General features: G+C 43.2%; 1 protein-coding gene across 1 annotated transcript; it reads right to left on the bottom strand.

Annotated features, from left to right (window-relative positions):
* Positions 1-346: 346 nt before the first annotated feature.
* On the bottom strand, positions 347-18,531 carry T265_00025 (hypothetical protein; the record flags this gene model as incomplete). The annotated part of the gene is made up of 3 exons (XM_009163682.1): positions 347-737; positions 1,731-1,859; positions 17,165-18,531. 3 exons carry the CDS (start codon positions 18,427-18,429, stop codon positions 668-670), a joined length of 1,464 nt encoding a protein of 487 aa, XP_009161946.1.
* Between the last annotated feature and the right edge of the window lie 1,644 nt (positions 18,532-20,175).

Below are 20,175 nucleotides of genomic sequence, written 5' to 3'. Positions count from 1 at the left end.
AGCTCGACACGGTCACTTAGTGGTTTGAAGGCCACGCTGTTTTGTCCCCAACAACCAATCTCCCTCATTTACAGGATTCTACAATCACTCGCTGTTCTTGTTTTCACATTGAGCAACGTGGTCTCCACTTGGTACAAACTAGATCCAGCCTAACGAAGTTATTTCAAACAATTTCACTGAATAGTTTGAAGACCATAACTTTGATCTGTCAACAAAACCGCCCTGTTTACCAAGTGTCTCTGTTGACCATAACTCCCGTTTAGCCGTCTGCTTGCTTTGCTAAAACTAACCGCTGGTACCCGTATGTTTATCGTATGTCGCAATTTTACAATGTGATTCTGATAAAATACTCGTAGTTCCCCCCTTTTGGGAGACGGGGAGAGAAAATGAAGACGAGAATAAAATAGAAATTCCGGCGAAATGCAGTAACACGTGATACCGGACTTCTCCAAATAGCTATTTAGGGTAGATAGACTTGGTAATGTGTGCGGACCAACGACAGAGGTTAAAAAGCGGAGACTGGTGAAGGAAGAACCCCGATAGACAAGTGGGTGGAGAGTAAAAATGAGGAAAACCTATCTACTAGGCGTATCTACAAAAGTTTATTCGTTATAAGTTCGACACGGTCAGGAGATCCGTCGGTTACGTTGTGACGAGCGAGGCTCATTCACGGCACGTCTTCCATAGGCCAATGCGCCAGCACATCTTCTTCCAGCGCGGCGTTCACTGTGTAACGTCTGTGGGCGAAAAAAGCGATAATATGTGAATGAAGAATAAAGTTTCTTCCTGACGACCGACGCTCATTAGTTTAGGATAGGAACAAGGAAATTTGCAATACAAAAGACCCCTACGGGAAGTCACTGGATACATTGCTTGCAAACTAAACGTTTGAATCCGATATTGCGCACTGTTCCCTCATTTTACTTATCGTTATCCAAAGAGGAGCATAACGAAATCACATGGTAAAAACGCAGAGCCAGCCAAAATGGTTTACCTATCGTGAAATATACGTCCTTAGCTCCACAATCTTTTGGAAAATAGATTAGACACTTCAGTGGACATGGCAGCGAACCCACTAAGGTATTCTTCCCCCATTTTCCCGTACCACAGGTGACAGTGTCGCTAACCTCGGCATACTGGCTATTCACAGTCATATTTATACGGCTGATCTAAAGATCACCTAGTGAACACTTCCTCTTACGAAGCCACCACCTTTTAGGACAGTAGTGTGCTCAGTGGACTTGACGGCAAGCTAAGTAGGTCCATAATTTCTTTCTTGTATAGACTGCCAACTATGAAGACACTGTTCCGTGGTTCACGGAACCTTTGTAATGACATGCTGCCTATCTCTCACTTGGTAAGCTCATAAAACATGAGGCAATATAACCCGACTCTTATGAGTTGCCCGATCGAAGTGTTCAGCCATGCGGTAACGGAAAACGTAGTGTAAGTGTATACCCAATACTCCTAAAGATGAGATATAACTGGACTACTACGGACTTCTGGGAAGTATGAATCAAGTGTCATTGCTGAGCCACCATCCTCTAGGCAGTACCGCTCTCCATTCCGCCTTGTACTTTTTGCCCTTGCTATGAGCTACTGACAGCAATCAGTAGTCAAAATGTAAGCAATTCGAAGTCAGCTACCTCGGGCGGTGAACAACCCAAGCTCAGTGGAGGTCTTCTGGCTGATAGGGTAGTGACCAACGAGACTATTTCGTAAGGACTTACGCTGTTGCTTCCACCACATTGCTCAGCATATCCGTGTCAATCACTCCGTCCGTAAATGACTTAAGGATATCCAATGACTGTGGTAAGTTGTACATATCACACCGGACTCCCGTGTAGCCAGTTCGGCAACTGAGGGGTAGGAATGAGAAAAGATAGAAATCACATTAAACTAAAAAATGTGGGGTTTCGGCCAGAGCGGACCTGAGAAAAACAAATAAAACGATAAATTCTGGCAACGTTAAACGAACTCAAAAGGTTTTAGGAATTTTGTGGCTTTCCGCATCACCGTAACAGGTATTACTCAGTCTTGTCATCTTCATGATCGCCGAATACGGTAGTTCGAACGCTGATCGATAGGTCGGGTAGTGGCGCAGTGTGATTTCGTGGCTCCCTATCCGTTTTTAGACTCACCAACTTGCTTTTTCTGTTTTTTGCTCGCACTGTTTTTGTCTCTACCTGCTGAGTTCAGGCTTGTCTGACCTAAACTCAGTATTCGTTCACAATCGAATCTTTCTACTGACAGCAAAACTCTGCAGGAAATTTGAATCTGCGTCATCAGATAGCGGAAAGTGACCAAATTCGAGCGCAAATATGATCGTACAAAATAAGTTTGTCCTGACAGGTCACGAAGAGCCAAACTCGTGTTAAACGTCACCTTTTGGGCACACGGAATTTGAAGCTCTGGGTCGTAACTCTGAGTAAGTCATTTATGTTGCATCTAATCAACCGATAAAAGCGTGACTGCTGTAAGTTTTGGTAGGACAATCGGAAGGCTACAAGTTTAAACAACGGGGCTCCGAATCGGACAATACTGGAGGTGGATGTCTGGAGCGAACGGGTCATTTTGATAGGACGTGGGAGTTGATCTGATAACAAGTGGCAGATGGTCAAACGAAAAACGTCTCGACGGTGCACCTGCGAGTGGTGGATAATGCTTGCCTTTAGTTCGGTTGGTTTCCTTTGGTTCAGGCGGGCGATAAATCTGAGTTGCCTTGGTTCATTCTACTGATAAGATGTAAAGTGGCAAAGAAATACTTGCATAAACATGGGATATGTTCGCCTCGAAAGTTAGTTTACTATGATTGTCACCGTCATTATATATTCTCTTGGAAATTCCCTAATAGGTCGTACTGGCAGGAGGCACAGGCCATCGTTCATCATTATGGTTTGTATGTTCCCTTTAAGAACAAAGAGAAGAAAAATCCGAGAAATAGAGCTCACATTCATATCACTCTCGTTTGAACAGACGTCCTCCTTTGCTGGCCTAATTATTGTGGTAAGTCCACACCAAAGGGGGAAGCACTGGTTTCGAGTATTGCTCTTATTAGAGCTCGTTAGGGATGTATATCCTATGGCTGTACTTGTGTTTGAACTCCGGATATCTGACATGCGGGAGTGAAGCGAATGTGAACACTACATTAGGCGCATCCACCCACAAAGTAAAGAATTGTCTTATAGAAATTTCGCGTACTGCGGCATCTCAGAACTCAGATTGAACACCAGTAAGGCGCGATCGTCGGTCTGATGATTCAGTTTCGTCCGATTCACTAATAACCCTGTAGTGTGCCAGCTCTCAGAGCTCATCTGATTGGGCTATACACACGACTTCGAAAAAAACAGTTGAGCTCACTCTCAAATGTTTCCAACCTTAGCCGGATTTTCTTGATTATGATACTCTACGTTCCAACACTAACATAACATACGCGCACGCCGGTATCTCGCCACAGAGACGGGGTCATTAAGAATATGTCGTTCATCGATAAAACTATCCGGTGTGTTGGTGAGTCTCTCCTATGACGCCGAAAGTATTTCAGAAAAGAGACGCACCACTAAGATGGTCGTACTTGAGACGGAGAGTCACCTATACCCCGCATCGACGTGCAATCGTCGCCTCAGATATATCCATCACATATAGCGAATAATTTAAAAATACCACTTTCTTATACACGGAAAGACAAAACTGGTTAAACAATAAGTTGAGTGAACGTGTGTGAAGGTTTATAGGAACGAACAAAATCGTCCTGTTGGATTCCCCCCCCCCTCCCACTCTAAAAATGTTTGTTTTTTGTGCCATCAGATTTCATGTACCTCTATTGTTCCCGCAGTGACATATGCTCAGTCTGATAACTTTGTTAATCTAAACCCATTATATAACTGGTCATGACAAATTGCATGAGAACATTAACGTCTATCGAGTGGCCCATTAAAGCCTTCCTATCAATTCTCTGTTCCGCTTTCGGTTTCACCATAACCAATTTGTATCTTTTTAACTTTGGAGATCTCCAAAAATCATTGATTACTCCTCTAAAACCACTTAACACCTTGTCGCAACTGTTCCTACTTCCGTGCCTTTAAAGTTTATTGCGAAAGAGCAAAAATGTCTGATTCCAGCGTACCATCTAGGTTATTTTCAGTAAAGCATTATTCGTACCAAAGGAGTGCACAGACGATCGTTTGATACACCCTCCTAGTCAAGTAAGAATCATTCTGTTAATACATCCAGTGCGTGAATTGTGCATCCTGGTTTCGGTCGGGAGGGAAATTTTAGAGGGGTGTTGTTGAGAGTCGACGGTTTTTTTTCCAAAGGTCTCCAACGTTCAGGTAAACAAGGTCCTTTTAGGTTTGGACAAGTTATCATTGAGAGGGACGTTTGCGAGGGAGACCGATATGCTTCGTGTGCTTCGTATTTCGTTTCGCATTTCCATGCCTGGATGATGAAATACAAGGTAGCCGACAACTCCCCGAAAATCCAGCCATATAGCTGCAGTTTCCGTGAGTTTTTTTCTGAAAATCCGTGTTTCTTTCGACAAAGTCCACCAAATTTCGCGATGCGCAGAAAACAGCGGCTCTTGCCGATAAGCTTCGGGCACATGTTCTAAGAAGCAACACTTCACAGCAATGACCTCGTTTTTTTGTTTTCACCCCGAGTGGTGTGCTGATTTCGTTGAGGTGTGAGCGGTAAAGCCCGAGATTCTCCCACCAAGTTCGCTAGTTGTGCTACCTATGCTGACTCTGTTTGACTTTTCTGTTCTGTGGTAAGTGGTGAATTCGGGAAACTAACGGCAGTCTGGAGACCATAAATGTCACCTCTACGGAAAAAATAGGGGGAAGGTTTCACAGTTAATCTTAACAAACAACAAAAATCCAAAAATCGTCATTGGATCACTCAATGTTCCACAAGATGTCCAGTCAAAGTGAATAAAATCCGGCAAAAATTTGTTCTCCAGGTTTCAAAAACCAAGCAAAAAGTACAGAACGAATGATGTCGCACTAAACGGCATATAAACAACAAAACGCATGAAAACGGTGTAATAATGATTGTTTCATCTCTCCAGTGGAGACAAGTAAGCTGGAGTTAATACACTACTCATAAGGTTGCTGAAAATTCTCCTTAAAAAACACAAACTGGAGGTTCAGTTGGGTTCCAGGTGAGTCTCAGAAAAACTAAATTGGTTTGAAAATGAGTGTATTCCGCTAAGCTAGAGTTATTGCAGCCATTTCGCCCGGAGCATGTTGACATAGTTAGAATGCGCGCCTGAATGACCTCTTGATTGTTGTTGCCCTAATTCCTTTCCAGAACAGCTACCGGGTATGGAGAGAAATTGACCGTTCCACACTTATATGCTTGGGATGCCAGTATATGACACAGGTCTCCAAACAGTTTACACACCACCTGGTTATCTACAGTGAAACTAATAGAGGTGCATCGCCTTGTTAAACGTCAGCTCATGAGTGCTGGTGGCAGTAAGTAGCAACAAACTTGTCTCGCGATATACCGATGTTTGTGTTAGATTCTTGGAAGTTTGCAAGACAGTCACCAAGCTCACCAATCTGTCTAGTTCACCATCCTGTCCTGACGTCCTGTCTAAGTGTTAACCAACCAGAAGACACTCTGATCCCAAAAACTTATTTAAAATGCTCAAATGCATGGGATACCACAATTTTTCAGTAGTTCGCTCTGTACTGTGGTTTTGCTCGTGTCCGTCGTCGGACACAACATGTGTGACATTTAGCAAGCGCGATTAACCACCATCTGACTGACTTCACAAGCCGTTGTAGCTCGTAAGTTATAGGGGAAGATATTAGGCCTGATTTTTATCAATAAAACACTGTCATTTTCAAACAGTATGACTTATCTGAAGTCAGTTTATGGCAGTAGTGGATGTAACACTTTTAAGAATGCTTCGCTTCGTCACCACTTGATTGACGGTGTAGCGGTTCACCGCCCAGATCGCACGAAGCATCTTGTAAGCCGACATGAGTAGATTAACGTGGAAAACTGTCACTTAAAGTCAGAGGACCAGAACGCAAACTAAAACTGTTCCACGAGAGAAAGATTCGCACTAGCAACTCAACTAGATATCTATCGAAATTTGTCACACAAACAGGAAGACAAACCGGGACAAAAACCTTATCGCCGAAGAGGGCAAAGGAACAGCCACTCTTCTGGAGTTAGGTGGGAAAGCGACACATCAGTTTGATCACCGGTTTCTTGAAACCACAACTGAATATCCACGGTTCATAACTAAATTGAAGGAAAACTGTTCATATCCTGTCATTCGTAAACATAAACATTCGTAAACATCCTGCACCTATCCGAAAAACGTACTTTGTTCTGACCGTCTGCTGACTAGAGTAATTTGGATACTCGTGAATAATCAGACTGTTCATCCTCACAAGGGACCTTGTAATTATCAGGCTTGTCTGAAGCCGCTCACGCCCTTGTGGAATAGAAACACCCCGCATACCTTCGAAAATCAATACTAATCGACCTGTTTGCTGTTGACACAATAAGTTAAATGGCAACCTCGTCCAAGAGGAAGTCAGAAGGTCATTTGTTGTTAGAGTTGCACTGCTCACCTGGTGGTAATTGAAGGAACACTCGAAGAGCTCTTTCTTTGTTTTTTTTTTAAAGCCGGTACAGGTGGTATCTGTTTGGAAAGTGAAAGCGTGGCTCTTGGATTCCAATTAGAACCTCAACAAAACCCCAAAACAGGATGACAAGCATACCAATGGCCATGTTCATTTTATCAGGTATGCACAACAGGCCAGTTGTTGACTTACGCGCACCGGCATGTAACGTTACGCTTAAAATTGACCATAAACCGCATGTTTTCCGGTCACGTGAAACCAGTGGTTTGTACGACTACTAGGGCACCGACATAATGACACCTCGGTAATATTTTGCTTCGGGTCTATAGATCAGTGATTTAGTCAAGTCAGCCATATCTCACATTGAAACAAGCTAAGCCCAAAGGTTTTTGTGTTTACCGACATTTTTGGGAGTCATTAAATTAGGCCAATAAACAGGAGTAAAGATGAATCTACCGCAAAACTTTGGATAAACTGGGATCATCAATTCAAGAATAACCAGCAGGAAAGACCACGTTTTGTCATATACTCTTGCCGAATCTGTTTCCTCAGAACTTCATCTAGATGGAATATTCAGAACCTGAAATTTGGTGTTACCTCAACCGCAACCTGTATATGCATGTTCTCAATGCCCCACCAAATCACACAAAAGATAACTCTAGAATGCAAGTGAGGCTGTGCCATTGGTACAGCAACTATGTCCAGTGTTACCTACACCACTCGGGTGCAGGCTTCTCTGTAGTATGCAGTCGCTAATTCTAGCTATGCTGTCACTTTGGTGACCCATGTCTTCAGAGTCCTCTTGATAAGGGTACTTCGGTCTAATGGCTGTTTAGGACAACTTGTGAATTCTGTATTTCGACTGTTCATCAGAGATAGTTGATTGAGGTTTACTTCCTCTTCTGAGGTCTGTCTTACTGTTCGGACACAAGTTCCTGTTCATGACGTTCCACGACTGGAACTGCGACGTTTTTGGGCCTCGATTTTGAAGTTCTGTGTCTCCAGATACTGTAACTATCCACCCGTAATCATAAAATAACAGTTCAAGAAACAAATCAAGCTTGAACGTTTGCCCACGTGACTGAAAAAAACTTAAAAATCCGTCTTTAAATGCGAATTCTCCATGCCGCAATTTGATGAAGCAGTAATTTTTCCTTTCTTTTTCAAGAGGACTGCTAGCACCAGAAAACACTCGTCAGTTATTCATTGGAAACCATTTGAACATAGCACATCTCGCATGAAAGAACGTTTGACTGAAAATCACCTGACAAAAAAACCCCACAGTATTGATTGGTCCTTCTTCACCTAAGTTGCCCGGAAGTGGGTGATACGGGTTATGTATATCTTGATTTTCAATTGAATGAGGAGCAGCCACTTCAGACTCAGGTTTCATCTAGCAGCCAACACCATTTCCGCCTGACCTTGTGTGGACATAGATCAGGGAGCTGATGCAAGGTAAGGGACATACATAGATCAGGGAGCTGATGCAAGGTAAGGTAAGCGTTCAGCTGTAACACCCTTTCGGTGCCTAGCTGACATGCTACCGGAGGAAGCACGAAGGCTGGGATACTGCCAGGTTGCCCAAGCTTAGACAGGGGAAGTCGAGAGGCAGAAGTTGGGTTCGAACCACGAACCAACCGATCAGTAAATTAGCGCCCATCTCGCCCCAGAGAGAGAGAGAGTTGATGAAAATTGTGCTCAAAACAGTTATCAGAACAGTGCAATTTGGGTTCAAGTAGATCATAAGGTTGATGGAAACCCGGGGACTGCGCCTACCTGATGAGCCCGCATTGGAAGGTCGAAACCGGTCGTGGGCTGTCGAAGAGATTTCAGCAACCTTGTGAGTAGTTTTCTTTGTGAAAATATACTGCGATATCTCGAATATCGTGCCAACTGAAACATGAGGCGGTCTGTGTGCAGCACATTCAGCTGGAGGACATCATAAACGAGAGATTCAATTGAGTCTCCCGTGAAAACCAAATTGATTTGCAAATGAGTGTATTTCTCGAAAACTGAGCTGCCTTTATATTAGTACCCTCCATTCTATCTTGACAAATTAAAAAAAACAGTGTTCTGTTACACCGTAATTTCGCATCACTTGAATGTCAGTATGATTCGAAACAGCTTTGGCTGTAAACTCGTTTTGTCTCAGTGAATGTTGTTTACCCACTCGCGTGGATCCGGATTTTCCTTAGCATCGATCCTTTCTAAAGAGAAAACCTGTTGAATAGTAGTTGAATTGAGCTGTCATCGCGTAATTGAAGCCAGTCTGTGCTGAAAACGCAAGAGGGACTGTTCGATTCTGTATTGATTTTCATTAGACGCACACTGTGGATGATCCCCAATAAGAAAGAAACAGCCTTGCAGTGCTTCTCAGCCTTTCAACATAGGCTGGCTTTACTTACAGAATGAAATCTCGATTGAAAATTACGCAGCCTCTTCAAGCTACAATAAGCCTGAGTTTTGTCGTTTCCGTGGGTTTTTCTTGAAATACCGCGAGGCTTAAACATCAGTGGCACAGACATCAATTGGTCAGTTGGACATTTGCCATCGAAATCAATGCCAGAGTTGTTTTGTGAGGTGCCTTGAGGCTCCGTCGATTTTCTGTCTGAATTACCCGAAATAGTGAGCTCAATAAACTCGCAAACAGTTGTGTCCTAATGAAAACTACGCCCTATGGCACGTCCACGCACACTTGCCTTTCCAGCTGAGACTGTCGTTACCACTGGTAAGCGATTTCCTAAACACATCGAAAGTATTTTCAGGTACTCAAGATGCGTTGATGTAAACTGACACAATGTCGAAGAGCGCCAATAAATGAGGAGAAAAGACGAAATTCGAACAGAATGATCCTGCCTACGGCTATCCCACCAGATACGCTGCAGTTTGACCACCGACCGCACGGTATCAAATCACAAATTTACATGCGATTTTTGTGCCTCATTTTTCTCAAGCAGCCACATCGCTTTCTATTTTGTTGCATTTTGAACTTGCAGTCACTTGTTAACTGCAACATTGTATTGTACAGAGACAGTTCGCCATCTTCAATGGAGTTCTTAAGGTTCAAAACCGATGTGAGGCTGAAATTATACATGCCCTCACGTACTCTCTGTGGCGATAAACTACCCAAGTGGTGATTCTTAGTTCTTCAGCACCGGGTGGATACAGGTTTGGGAGCTGAATTCGGACTAGTGAGGTGCTCACCTGTTGTAGCTTCGCACATCTACCAACGGCTAAAAAACAGAGATGTGATTGTCTTGAAGAAACCTGCTTCACATTTTCTCAAAATTCATTCATTTTTCATTCCCCTTCTTAAATTGAAGTGGAAAACTGACACTGTTGTAGTAATACGAAGCCGAATTTTCCGAGAAGCTTGTCAGCTAAACAATGAGACCGCCAACAAAGCGTTCTGTTTCAGTTTGATTTACGGAATTCACACAACTCTGGGTGAAAATTTTCACAGCTGTGACATTTTCAAAGAGAACTGGCACAAGGCCGAAAATTCCAGTCAGACAACTTTGTCTCATGACTAGCGTTTACAAGCGGTGGTTGTAAGACATTCCGTATTGCTAACCATGGCTTCCGCACCTGTGGGCTTGGCAAATATTCGCTGACGGGCGACGCACATTCCAGTGGCCGAAAATAACCCAGCACTCTTGGAGATAGATTAACGTAACCACAATGAATGTGTGAAAACCGCATACCACAAACGCCTGTGTACTTGTTTTTTTCAAGGCGTCTGGCGCCCACCATGTGCGTAAGTGAAAACACAAGCTTGTCAGATTCGAAAAGATCACTCGGTCGCCAAAAAAACAATTTTACCATGGTTTGTCAATGCAGGGTGGAAATTGGTCCACTGCCAGTGTGAGGAGACCTAGGATGTTTCAATGGAGATTTCGTCCTGTAATTAAAGCCGATCTGTGCTGAAACGCCGGGAACTGGTATAGAGCTGTTTCATCCCTATTGAAGATGATTATTGGTGTGGATATGGGGAAACTTCAGGAGGATTCGAACTCGTGACCTCCCGGCTATAAATGGCTGATCAGCACGTAGAAATGATATGGTACGCCTCACCTTCCTGGAGATTCATCTGATACGCACTGATGGCGATTCCAGATTACGTTAGAAGAGCTGTATAGTACTTCCCACCTTTCCAGCATAGCTTAACTTTATGTACAAGACGAAGTCTCCGTTGGAATGCATAATCACAGATTGTCAGCCGTAAGAGTAATTAGTTCAACTACTAGGGTTGTCTTTTTCAGAAGACTGGCTATGTCAGTTTAAATCTTATCTGATGAATCATTAGTACCTCTGCTTGAGAGGCCGTAAAATAAAAGCGATAATAAACACTCATTTGCGTATCAATTTGGTTTTGACAGGACTCACCTGGACCCAGGTGAGTCTTTTTCAGAAGACTGGCTATGTCAGTTTAAATCTTATCTGATGAATCATTAGTACCTCTGCTTGAGAGGCCGTAAAATAAAAGCGATAATAAACACTCATTTGCGTATCAATTTGGTTTTGACAGGACTCACCTGGAACCCAGGTGAGTCTCTCGTTTATGATGTACTCAAACACGCGTTCCTTGAATCTTACCATAATGACAGCCTTGATGGGTGTCGCATCCTCGACTCACTCAGCCTATCAACTTTTCCCTCACGCTCCTCAAACTATGCCGGTTGTGAGGCCCGGTGCCTGTCTCAAGTACCTCGGAATAGTGATCAGGAAGTTAGGCTACAGCACAATCCTGGGTCCTCTATTGAATAGTGGTCACCAAGTTAACCGCATCATAATCACTTGTCGGATTCCAAGCGAGCTGTCCAAAATAAGTCTACAATTGACGCTGAACACTACCGAATCGATCGCCATCAAGTTCAGGTTTATGTGCGCCGAAGCGATGAACACAGTCAACTTGACTGAACTGGTCATCGATCAACCCAGCCAAGGACCAGTGCCATGCTTACCATACGACCAGTATTCACTCTTCCAGGTACATAATTTCCGACTCTGAACTTCCGACCCTCAAAAGCTTACCGGAAACATTTACACTGGTTGAACTCTATATTTTCAGTGAAAACAAGTATACTTAATAGGCTAATTAAATGCGGTCAAAATGCTGGTCGATGAGGGAATTTGTATTTGTATGGACTAACTTTACCCTGTCTCTTCTCTCCGTGGTCCTGGTGTCAAGACAGGTTTTAAGACAATTCTTCGACTTGTGCTGGGCACCTGACTGATTAGTTTGTATTCTGTATTGCCGGTAAGGCCTGGAAACTTACAACGATTGGAATACGGTTCGGGATGGATGGGGTCAAGTTTCTTAGGAAAGAGGAATTATTGGATATGAAGATCACTCAGTCTAGATATCCTGTACGAATGAAACAACTCAGATCGGCCAGATACTCAATAGTATTCAACATTTTGTTGCTGAAAGCAAAGGGCATAAAGTAGAGAGACATTGACCTAAAATGATGTGTCAGATTTGGTTCAAGTACTCAAATTTTTTAGTCCAAAACCGAAAATAAACATCTTATCAAACGCTTATCGTATGAAAGCTGCTATTACCGTTATGAGTGTGTTACGGTGATGAGCGTGGTAGCCTAAATATATAAAGAGAAACAGCCCTTGTTAGGAACCCTTCCTTGAAAAAAGACTATTCACAAGAATTTATCGGCTCCTATCCTGCAAAATTAAGTGCCTTTTACTGCTTTAAAACGGCTTCATTTACACTCCTCAGCGTCTTCTAGTATAGATTTAATATTTCGCTAAATTCATTCTCATCCCTTCACTCACAGTAATGCAGAGGAAGCTCATCTGTCCGCAGAAAACCTGAGCTCACCTACCTGCCTTATTTGCCAGAAAAAAAAGTCAAACCATGAAATTCGTACTGAAGATACTGTTGAGTAGAATTTAGCCCATTGGTCCGAACAAGTGTGTTGAAATAATAAATAGGAAACCGGTTAAGAAACGGTCCCAGACATGAAATACTTCGGGATAAGTACTGCCCGACTACATCAGGAACTTTAGACTTCAAGAACTTCCTGCCTTAGAGTAAGCTGGACTGCTTAAGATGGAGATGACATTTCACTCGAGCACGTGGAACAGTTGTATTAACCCAAGAACACCACTTTCTCCAGAATAACAGGAGAAATCCCTCCTCTCAACTGACCGGTCCACGATTGTGCAAGAAACACAAATCGTGGGCATGATCTACTGTCGTGACCATTGTCGGTGGAAGAAAATACTACTGGATGTTTTTGAGCTTAGTTACTCAGCAGTTTTAGTCAAAGTCAGATGGTGTTACGCCCACAACCTAATTTCACGTATGACGAAGCCATTATCCATATCGTTCACTATCCTTCAACTATGCTAATCAGTCTACACTCAGGGAAAAGCACTGTGGTTGGAGAGCGTATCGCTGGCGCATACCGCTGATCGTACCAGAATCTGGACTTCAGGTGTCCCATATGTGAGGTAAGGACGTTACTGCCACCCCACAAGCAATACTCAATTCACCTGTATTATCACGGCCAGAAAATGTCTGTACATGACCAAGGTATCCGCTCAGAACGCAGATGGACGACCTAGTAACTGTCCAGGCTGGGGACGTTATCTTTTAGGAGGCATAAACTCCATGCCGTGCAATTGCATAACGCTCGATGAACCCAGACCGAATACTGGGTGGCACGAGGAACGAATTGCCACAGGCCTCCCAGCAANCCAACGACTGCGGTGCTTACATATCAGAAAGGCGGTGCTATGGTGAAAAATTGTAGAACACCTTCAACCTAAGCTAAAACGAGTTTGATTATAACTTCTAAACCTAACTTTCAAAGAAGTGTGCCTAGACGATCCACGCCACCTTCCGGATTATAACCAGAACGAGGTGTATGTATAAGAACCACCATTCCATGAAGGAAAAGTTGTTGTGATCGTCTTCTTTCAGTGGAATAATGCATCGTTTTGCTTTGCTCTTCAAAGGAATCATCTGCTATGTTAGTTGAACGCACTCCCCATGATGATTGCGAAAAACAGTACATAGACTACATTGAATAGCTTTCGTCCACTCAAATGTATATGCCGAAGTATTCGCAAGTGCCTCCAACGAGTAAATTTCTATCTTTTTTAGATGGACTTTAGAAATAGCACCATTCATACACGCCTTCATGAAATCAGTTCATTTACCTGAATGGGCTTTCCAGGGATCACCAACATGGCTCAGCATAAACAAAAACGATTTTTTACCCTTTACGAAAGCGCTTTTTTGGGAACTTTTCGGTGCCTTGTTTTGGAAATAATATTAGAGATGAGTCTTCGAGAAACACACTCAAATCAATTTGGTTTTCACGAGGGACTCAACTGAATCCTCGTTTATGGATATTCTACAACTGAAAGTGCTGCACACAGGCCGCCTCATGTTTCAGTTGGCACGGTACTCGAGATATCGCAGTATATTTTCATAAAGAAAACTACTCACAAGGTTCCTGAAAACTCTTCGACAGCCCACGACCAAATTGATTTACAAATGAGTGTATTTCTCGAAAACAGTGCAATTCGGGTTCAAGTAGATCATAAGGTTGACGGAAACTCGGGGACTGCGCCTACCTGATGAGCCCCAAGAAAGGGGAAACCCGGTCGTGGGCTGTCGAAGAGTTTTCAGCAACCTTGTGTGTAGTTTCCTTTATGATGAGATGAGTCTCGTTCACTTTTTGGAAGCACTCTGTTTGTGGGCACATTGTTGAAGTCTAGCGTTGTATGTGAGTTGTGCACGCATCAGGACAGTTGGACAGTGCTAGGTGACAATCGCAGTTTACTTGATAGTTAACTGTGTATCACCTTGGCATATTAGGGTCACATGTTTATGCGCTGTTAGCTGTCGAAACATTGACAGCTAAACTTAAGCTGACGCCAGATCAAACGCCATGCAAAAAATCTTAGCGACACTCCATCAGAATCGAAAACAGGAAGTGTTATAATAGATTTTCCGATTCCACTCTTGGATCCGAGCAAACAGGGGTTTATTCGACTGACTTCTCGTTGGAGAGATGCGTTGATGTAGACCTAATTCGCAAGTAGATGACACGTAATAAATTCAAGATGCTTTTGTATGTTTTCAACAAAATCTCGTTAAGCTGAGGAACCTCTGATTCGTTCTGGTGAACTATACGAATGGTGGGAAAGTTCGGTTCAAATAAAGTTCAAAAGAACTGAAACTGTTTACACCATTTTAGAAGTATAGCGATCAAATAATCCCAACGGCCGGTAGACGGTATGAAATTGGAAGGAAGAGTTTAGCATGTTGCATTCCGTGAAACCATTGTGGAAAAATGAGTCGGAATCTCTGCCAACCTGGATTAGTTCAGCATCAACGGCTACCAAAACTAAGCACCCAGGTTCAAACCCCGTTTAGACAACTCTGTCATTCATATGCGGCATTCTTCAGAGTCTTGTTGAGCCCCAAGAGAAGCAGTTTCTTACGAAGATATATTTAATGGTTCTAAAGACTGAGCGTGTTTCATGGATGATGAGAATTGAGAGAAACACTGAAGTTTTCATCACCGATTTCTTTTTTTATTAAAGATACACGTAATCAATATGCATACAGAAAAGCCAGCAACAAGATATCGAGAGACTCCACAATAATCATGTCCCAAAATAATCCCCCTGTGGGCTGTAAAGTGAAGACAGTCGGTGGAGAAGAGAACGCCTTACAAAAATACCATAGATTCCTTGAAAGAATACCACTCGTACGATTGCTGAGAACTCTTCAACACCAAGTTAATTAGCAAATCAGTGTGTAATCTGACACTTTCGTGCAATTTGGTGTTAAGGTGTAACACAAGTTTAACGATGTCTAACTGAAGAGCCCCAAGAAGAGCGAAGCTGGTCGTTGGTTGTCAAAGTACTTTAAGCAACCCAATGACTAGTGTTCTACTAATGAGATGAATTGTGATATTTGGAATATTGTACCAAGAGGAACAAAAGTTGACCCTTGTTCAGTAAATTCAGTAGAGAAATGTCACAAACGAGGACCACAGCTGGGATTCAGTTGAGATTCCTGTCAACACCATGTTAATTTGTAAGAATTTGACAACGAGTACCATTAAGTTTACGAGGCTGAAACAAAGCTTCAGGTTGATTTGTGACACCTGTCATCTGTTGGACCCACTTGGATTCAAAAGACCGACGGAAAAGCTATAAGGAGAACTCCTGCCATCGAGGTTTATACGAGATCCAAAGCCGTGACTAACTGGGAGACAAATGTCCTACGGACTTCGAGTTTGTGGGAACATGTGTTCAGTCAGTTTTGTTAAAAAGCAGACAGATTCATTTGAATTTTGGTAAAAAGTACCTAAATCGTCCAGGCTTCCCCCTGTTGATAAACTAGGGTATTTTACATCCCACAGAACACCTATATTTGTGACGGCAACTAGTGAAGCACCAGCAATGGAACGACGAATCGCTGTGAGTTCAACAGCGCTACAGGATCCTGAAAGTTTTTCAGTTGAGTCAATCCGTGCCGAGGCAGTTAGGCAAGTTATCCGAATCTTTGTGACTAGGTTTGTTGGTCAATGGGTAATCTAACCGTACAACATCTACTCGCTAGTGGCCAGGTAGTAAGGTGCGCCGAAGTGAGATTCACATAATTTCATGTTGCGATTGGCAGGAAGGACGAAATTCGATTCCCCCAACCACCACTACACCCCGTTTAACACTACAGCAAGAAGCCAGGACGACGAAAACAGTCTACGTAGCGCCTTGTACGATCTCCGTCTCCAAGCAATAACCAAAACCCAAAACACAAAAAACAACTAGAAAATGACAGAATGCTTGCCAGTCGGAAAGTTTACCAGTCTCCTGAATCCTGGGAGCAGGAGAGGAGAGTTACGCAAATTTCAGCCTGAAAGCACTCAGCTGAATGATGCCCGTTTCCACAACACGAACTGTCAACCGCAAGTAATTTACCATCGTGTGGTGTTAGATGTTTGTTTGTTGACAAAAGCAAATTTTCATGTTCCGTAATTGAACGAAATAGAAATTGCGACCAATTACACCCCAAGTGAGAAAATAACGTCACTCTCAGAAAAAATATTCGGCGAAAATACGGACAGTGCTCTCGAAACTGTACAAGTATAAGTTAACCGTCGTCCACATCTGCCAACTTCGATCAGTCCTGGCGCGTTAGTCGAGGAATGCGAGTTTTTCCCACCAGATTGTTTGGGTTTATGTCGCCTGTAGTTATTTCCAGTGATGCGGATTAGGTTTCTGCACATCCCTATTTGAATGGCGCTCAGCTAACCGTAAGAAAATGTACCAGCCTAGTGTACACAATCCATCACCTCATACTTCCCTCAAAGGGCCTGCAATATGCATGAAAAGTGATGCCAAAAGAACCTGAAATTCTGCGCAAGGAAGCCTGGTGCCTTTATAGGTCTGTAGTGTAAGAGGATGAGGACAGAAATATCTACATTTCTACTTCTCCCTTGGACAAGGCCAAAAAAATTCTGGTTAAAATCAGGCTTGGAAAATGGTTACTATAAGCTGTGGAGTTTTTGACTCACTAGCAAGCAGCCGTCTCCAGTACACTGATGTAAACGCATTTGTCCGCATTGTAACAGTAGTTTTCAAAACGCCCACTGCAGTCTTCGTAGGGGTTTCCACCGAATTTATTCATCCCAAATGGTATTGCCGGTACGGTCAGATCGATCGACAGGAACTGCGATAGGTGTGGGGCTTTTTGAGGAGATACTGAAGGTGCTGCATGTTGCTCATTTACTGGAGCTGTGGCCTGTAGTCTGACCGTTTCCACATTAGTCCTTTCTGTCACAGAATCGTAGGTGCTAAGAATTGTGGTCGCCATGGAGTTGTCGATCGAGGCTACTGGGTCTGATGGGGACAGTTCAAGGGGATGAGTTTCGCTTTGGACACCAGAAGTTGTCTGTTGTTTTGAGTCAGTTAGCTGCGGAGAATGTGGCGCATCTCGCGTTTCAGATTCCACCACCATACTACCTTCACGCGAAGACAGTGGAGGTTTGTTTTTTCTGGACAAAGCTTCTGAAAGCACTTTTTGACTGACGCGTTCCATGTTGAATTTATTGGTGTCACCAAAGTTAGAGAACTGTGGATGACTACCTTCTTCGTCTTTTTTAGAGCTTGCATGATCTAGGTTGGTAACATCAGCGTCAGCAGTGTTTACTAACAGAGCGTCTGAGAGGCGTAGTGCATCATCCTGCACTGATAAATCACGTGTGGGCACACCCTTACTCTCAGTGTGAGTAAATTCTTCTGGTGACGCCCCGGTCCCATCGCTGAGTGGATTCGATGATTCCGTTTCCCCATCCATCCTGCCTGAATCAAGAATTGGCTCAGAGTCCTGAACAGAGCGCCGAGCACGCTTCTTGTGGGAAGGTCGGATATGGGGAAATATATGTGGGTGTAGATGATGTGTGAAGAGTTGGATTTTATAAATGCAAGCATCGGTCGAGCAATTGTATCGCGACCGAATATTACGTTCTTCGCGGACGAGTTGTAGCAGATGCTGTAACCAATCAGACTGGGTTTGTATTACGCGCATGTACTCGGCAAATGTTCGTTTTACGATGTTTTCAATAAATGCGTATGTGATTGGTTTGTTCTCAGTCTTTTCCATCGGTTGAGCCTCGTCGAAAGATTCGTCCACTGACTGGTCAAAGCTAACAACTGAACGGGGAAATAGTCGCTTGTTAGAAGCCTGACCTGTTACGTTTGGAGAGTCTTCGCTGGGTGAACTGTGTGCGGTATACGTAGTCATTACAAGAAGTAAGAATGCACATTCAACCCGAAACATTGTTCGTAAAATGACAAAACGAGTGAATGAAGAATAACCCGAAAATCCACCCAGATTACATTACCACTTCGTACTGTATTTTCCGACTGTCACAAAACTGACTGACATACATGCTATGTGTGATCAGTTTCATTGTTTATCTCAATTTTACACCGCATAAATCTGTTCAAGGTGAGCCTGATGACCGGCTGACCAATCAGCCGCACATCCCAGCCACAAAGAATCGACCAATAGGTCCACAGTTTCGCGGCCGTCCACGGTTCACGTGAACTGGACTTTGCGTACGAGTCGTAGGCGGAAAAATTGAGGTCAAAAAGAACAAATAAACAAGTGAACAAATGTGTTGTTTACAACAAAGGTTTGTTTGGGATTTTGGACACACAAATGTGTTTAGCGCGTGAACCAATGGGTGGCTTATCTTGTTGGTCCTGTACCATTAATACCAAGCACTCTCGCTACCTCGACCTGGTCAATAAAATTCCCAGAATGATGTAGTACACACATGGCCATTCATTACCTCGTTCTTCGTCTGTGTGTAGCGTAATCTGGGTGCCATGCCACCATGGGTGTTCAAAGTATAAGATAAATGTGCGCTGAGCAAGCACGAAATTCAGCCACTGCGTAGCAAACGGCCACACAGTACAAAACTGCTGCCTATGGACAGTGTGAAGCGTAAACACGATCAAGAACGTGAAATCTTAAGGTGCACGGAGACATTACTTGTACACGGACACACATGCATCAGAAAGTATTAAGCAGCTACACACCAAGTAGATTCACTGGTAACCAACAAAACAAGACAATAAACCCGTAGAACCCACATTGTATGCGGTTCCGTTTGACGTGTGACTTTCATCTTTTTAACCCTCAGTCCACATTCTTCTTCTGAATTGCGCGAACTGTGACTCCACAGACAATGTGTGTATGTGCTTCCGTTCGAATGCACGTGTGTATGTGTGCGAAAGGGCGGCGCATACGCCTTAAAAACAAATGTCTGAGTGACCCTCGGTTTGCAGCCACTTCACGGTGCGTAACAGCCGAAACTATTTGGCAAATGGAAAAAGATTATGCACTCTCTCCTTCCAAAAAAAGTAATCGGAAGGTGCATTTTTAACTTTAATGATAAGGATTCAAAAATGCTACCTACTTGTGGAGCCGTGTGTCCTACCAGCCGGTGAAATACTGTAACCGGTATTCATGAGGTTGCACGAGATATCTTTCTAATAACAAAGAGTGGAGGATAACCTGGTGGAGAACTGCCAGGTAGTTCTCAAAGATTTTTCGCTGAAAGGCTTCCAAGATAACCACACGTGTTAAAACGAATGATATTAGTACCATTGTGCTACTCATTAGCCGAACTGGAGAATATTCTAAGAAGACCAAAGTATCTATTCGGCGGGCTATCGCTAGTGAAGCCGCACTGTGACGACTTTTTTGCTAGCTAGTCAACTCAAGTAAGTTTTCGGGCTGCTTCAGTCAAATTTTCTTTTTGCCCACACTGGTTTATAGTTACCTAATTTGAACAGGTTGAACCCACCTTTACTGACGCACGAAAACAAGTCGTTTGACTGGAGGGTTTATCCATACATATCCATACATAAAGCCATAACAATAACAGCCTGCAAGCGCGTCCTTTAAATTGTTATCATTTTTATCATTCGCGAAACGGTATGTTAGAATATCAAAGCTAGATACAGAGCAAAACCACGAGGAATCTCATATGAATACAGATACACAGTTTAACAA

Source organism: Opisthorchis viverrini (assembly GCF_000715545.1).
Source record: "Opisthorchis viverrini unplaced genomic scaffold opera_v5_1, whole genome shotgun sequence".
Lineage (NCBI taxonomy): Eukaryota > Metazoa > Platyhelminthes > Trematoda > Opisthorchiida > Opisthorchiidae > Opisthorchis > Opisthorchis viverrini.
Note: the sequence above shows the minus strand (reverse complement) of the source record. Positions and strands in the feature narration are given on the sequence as shown.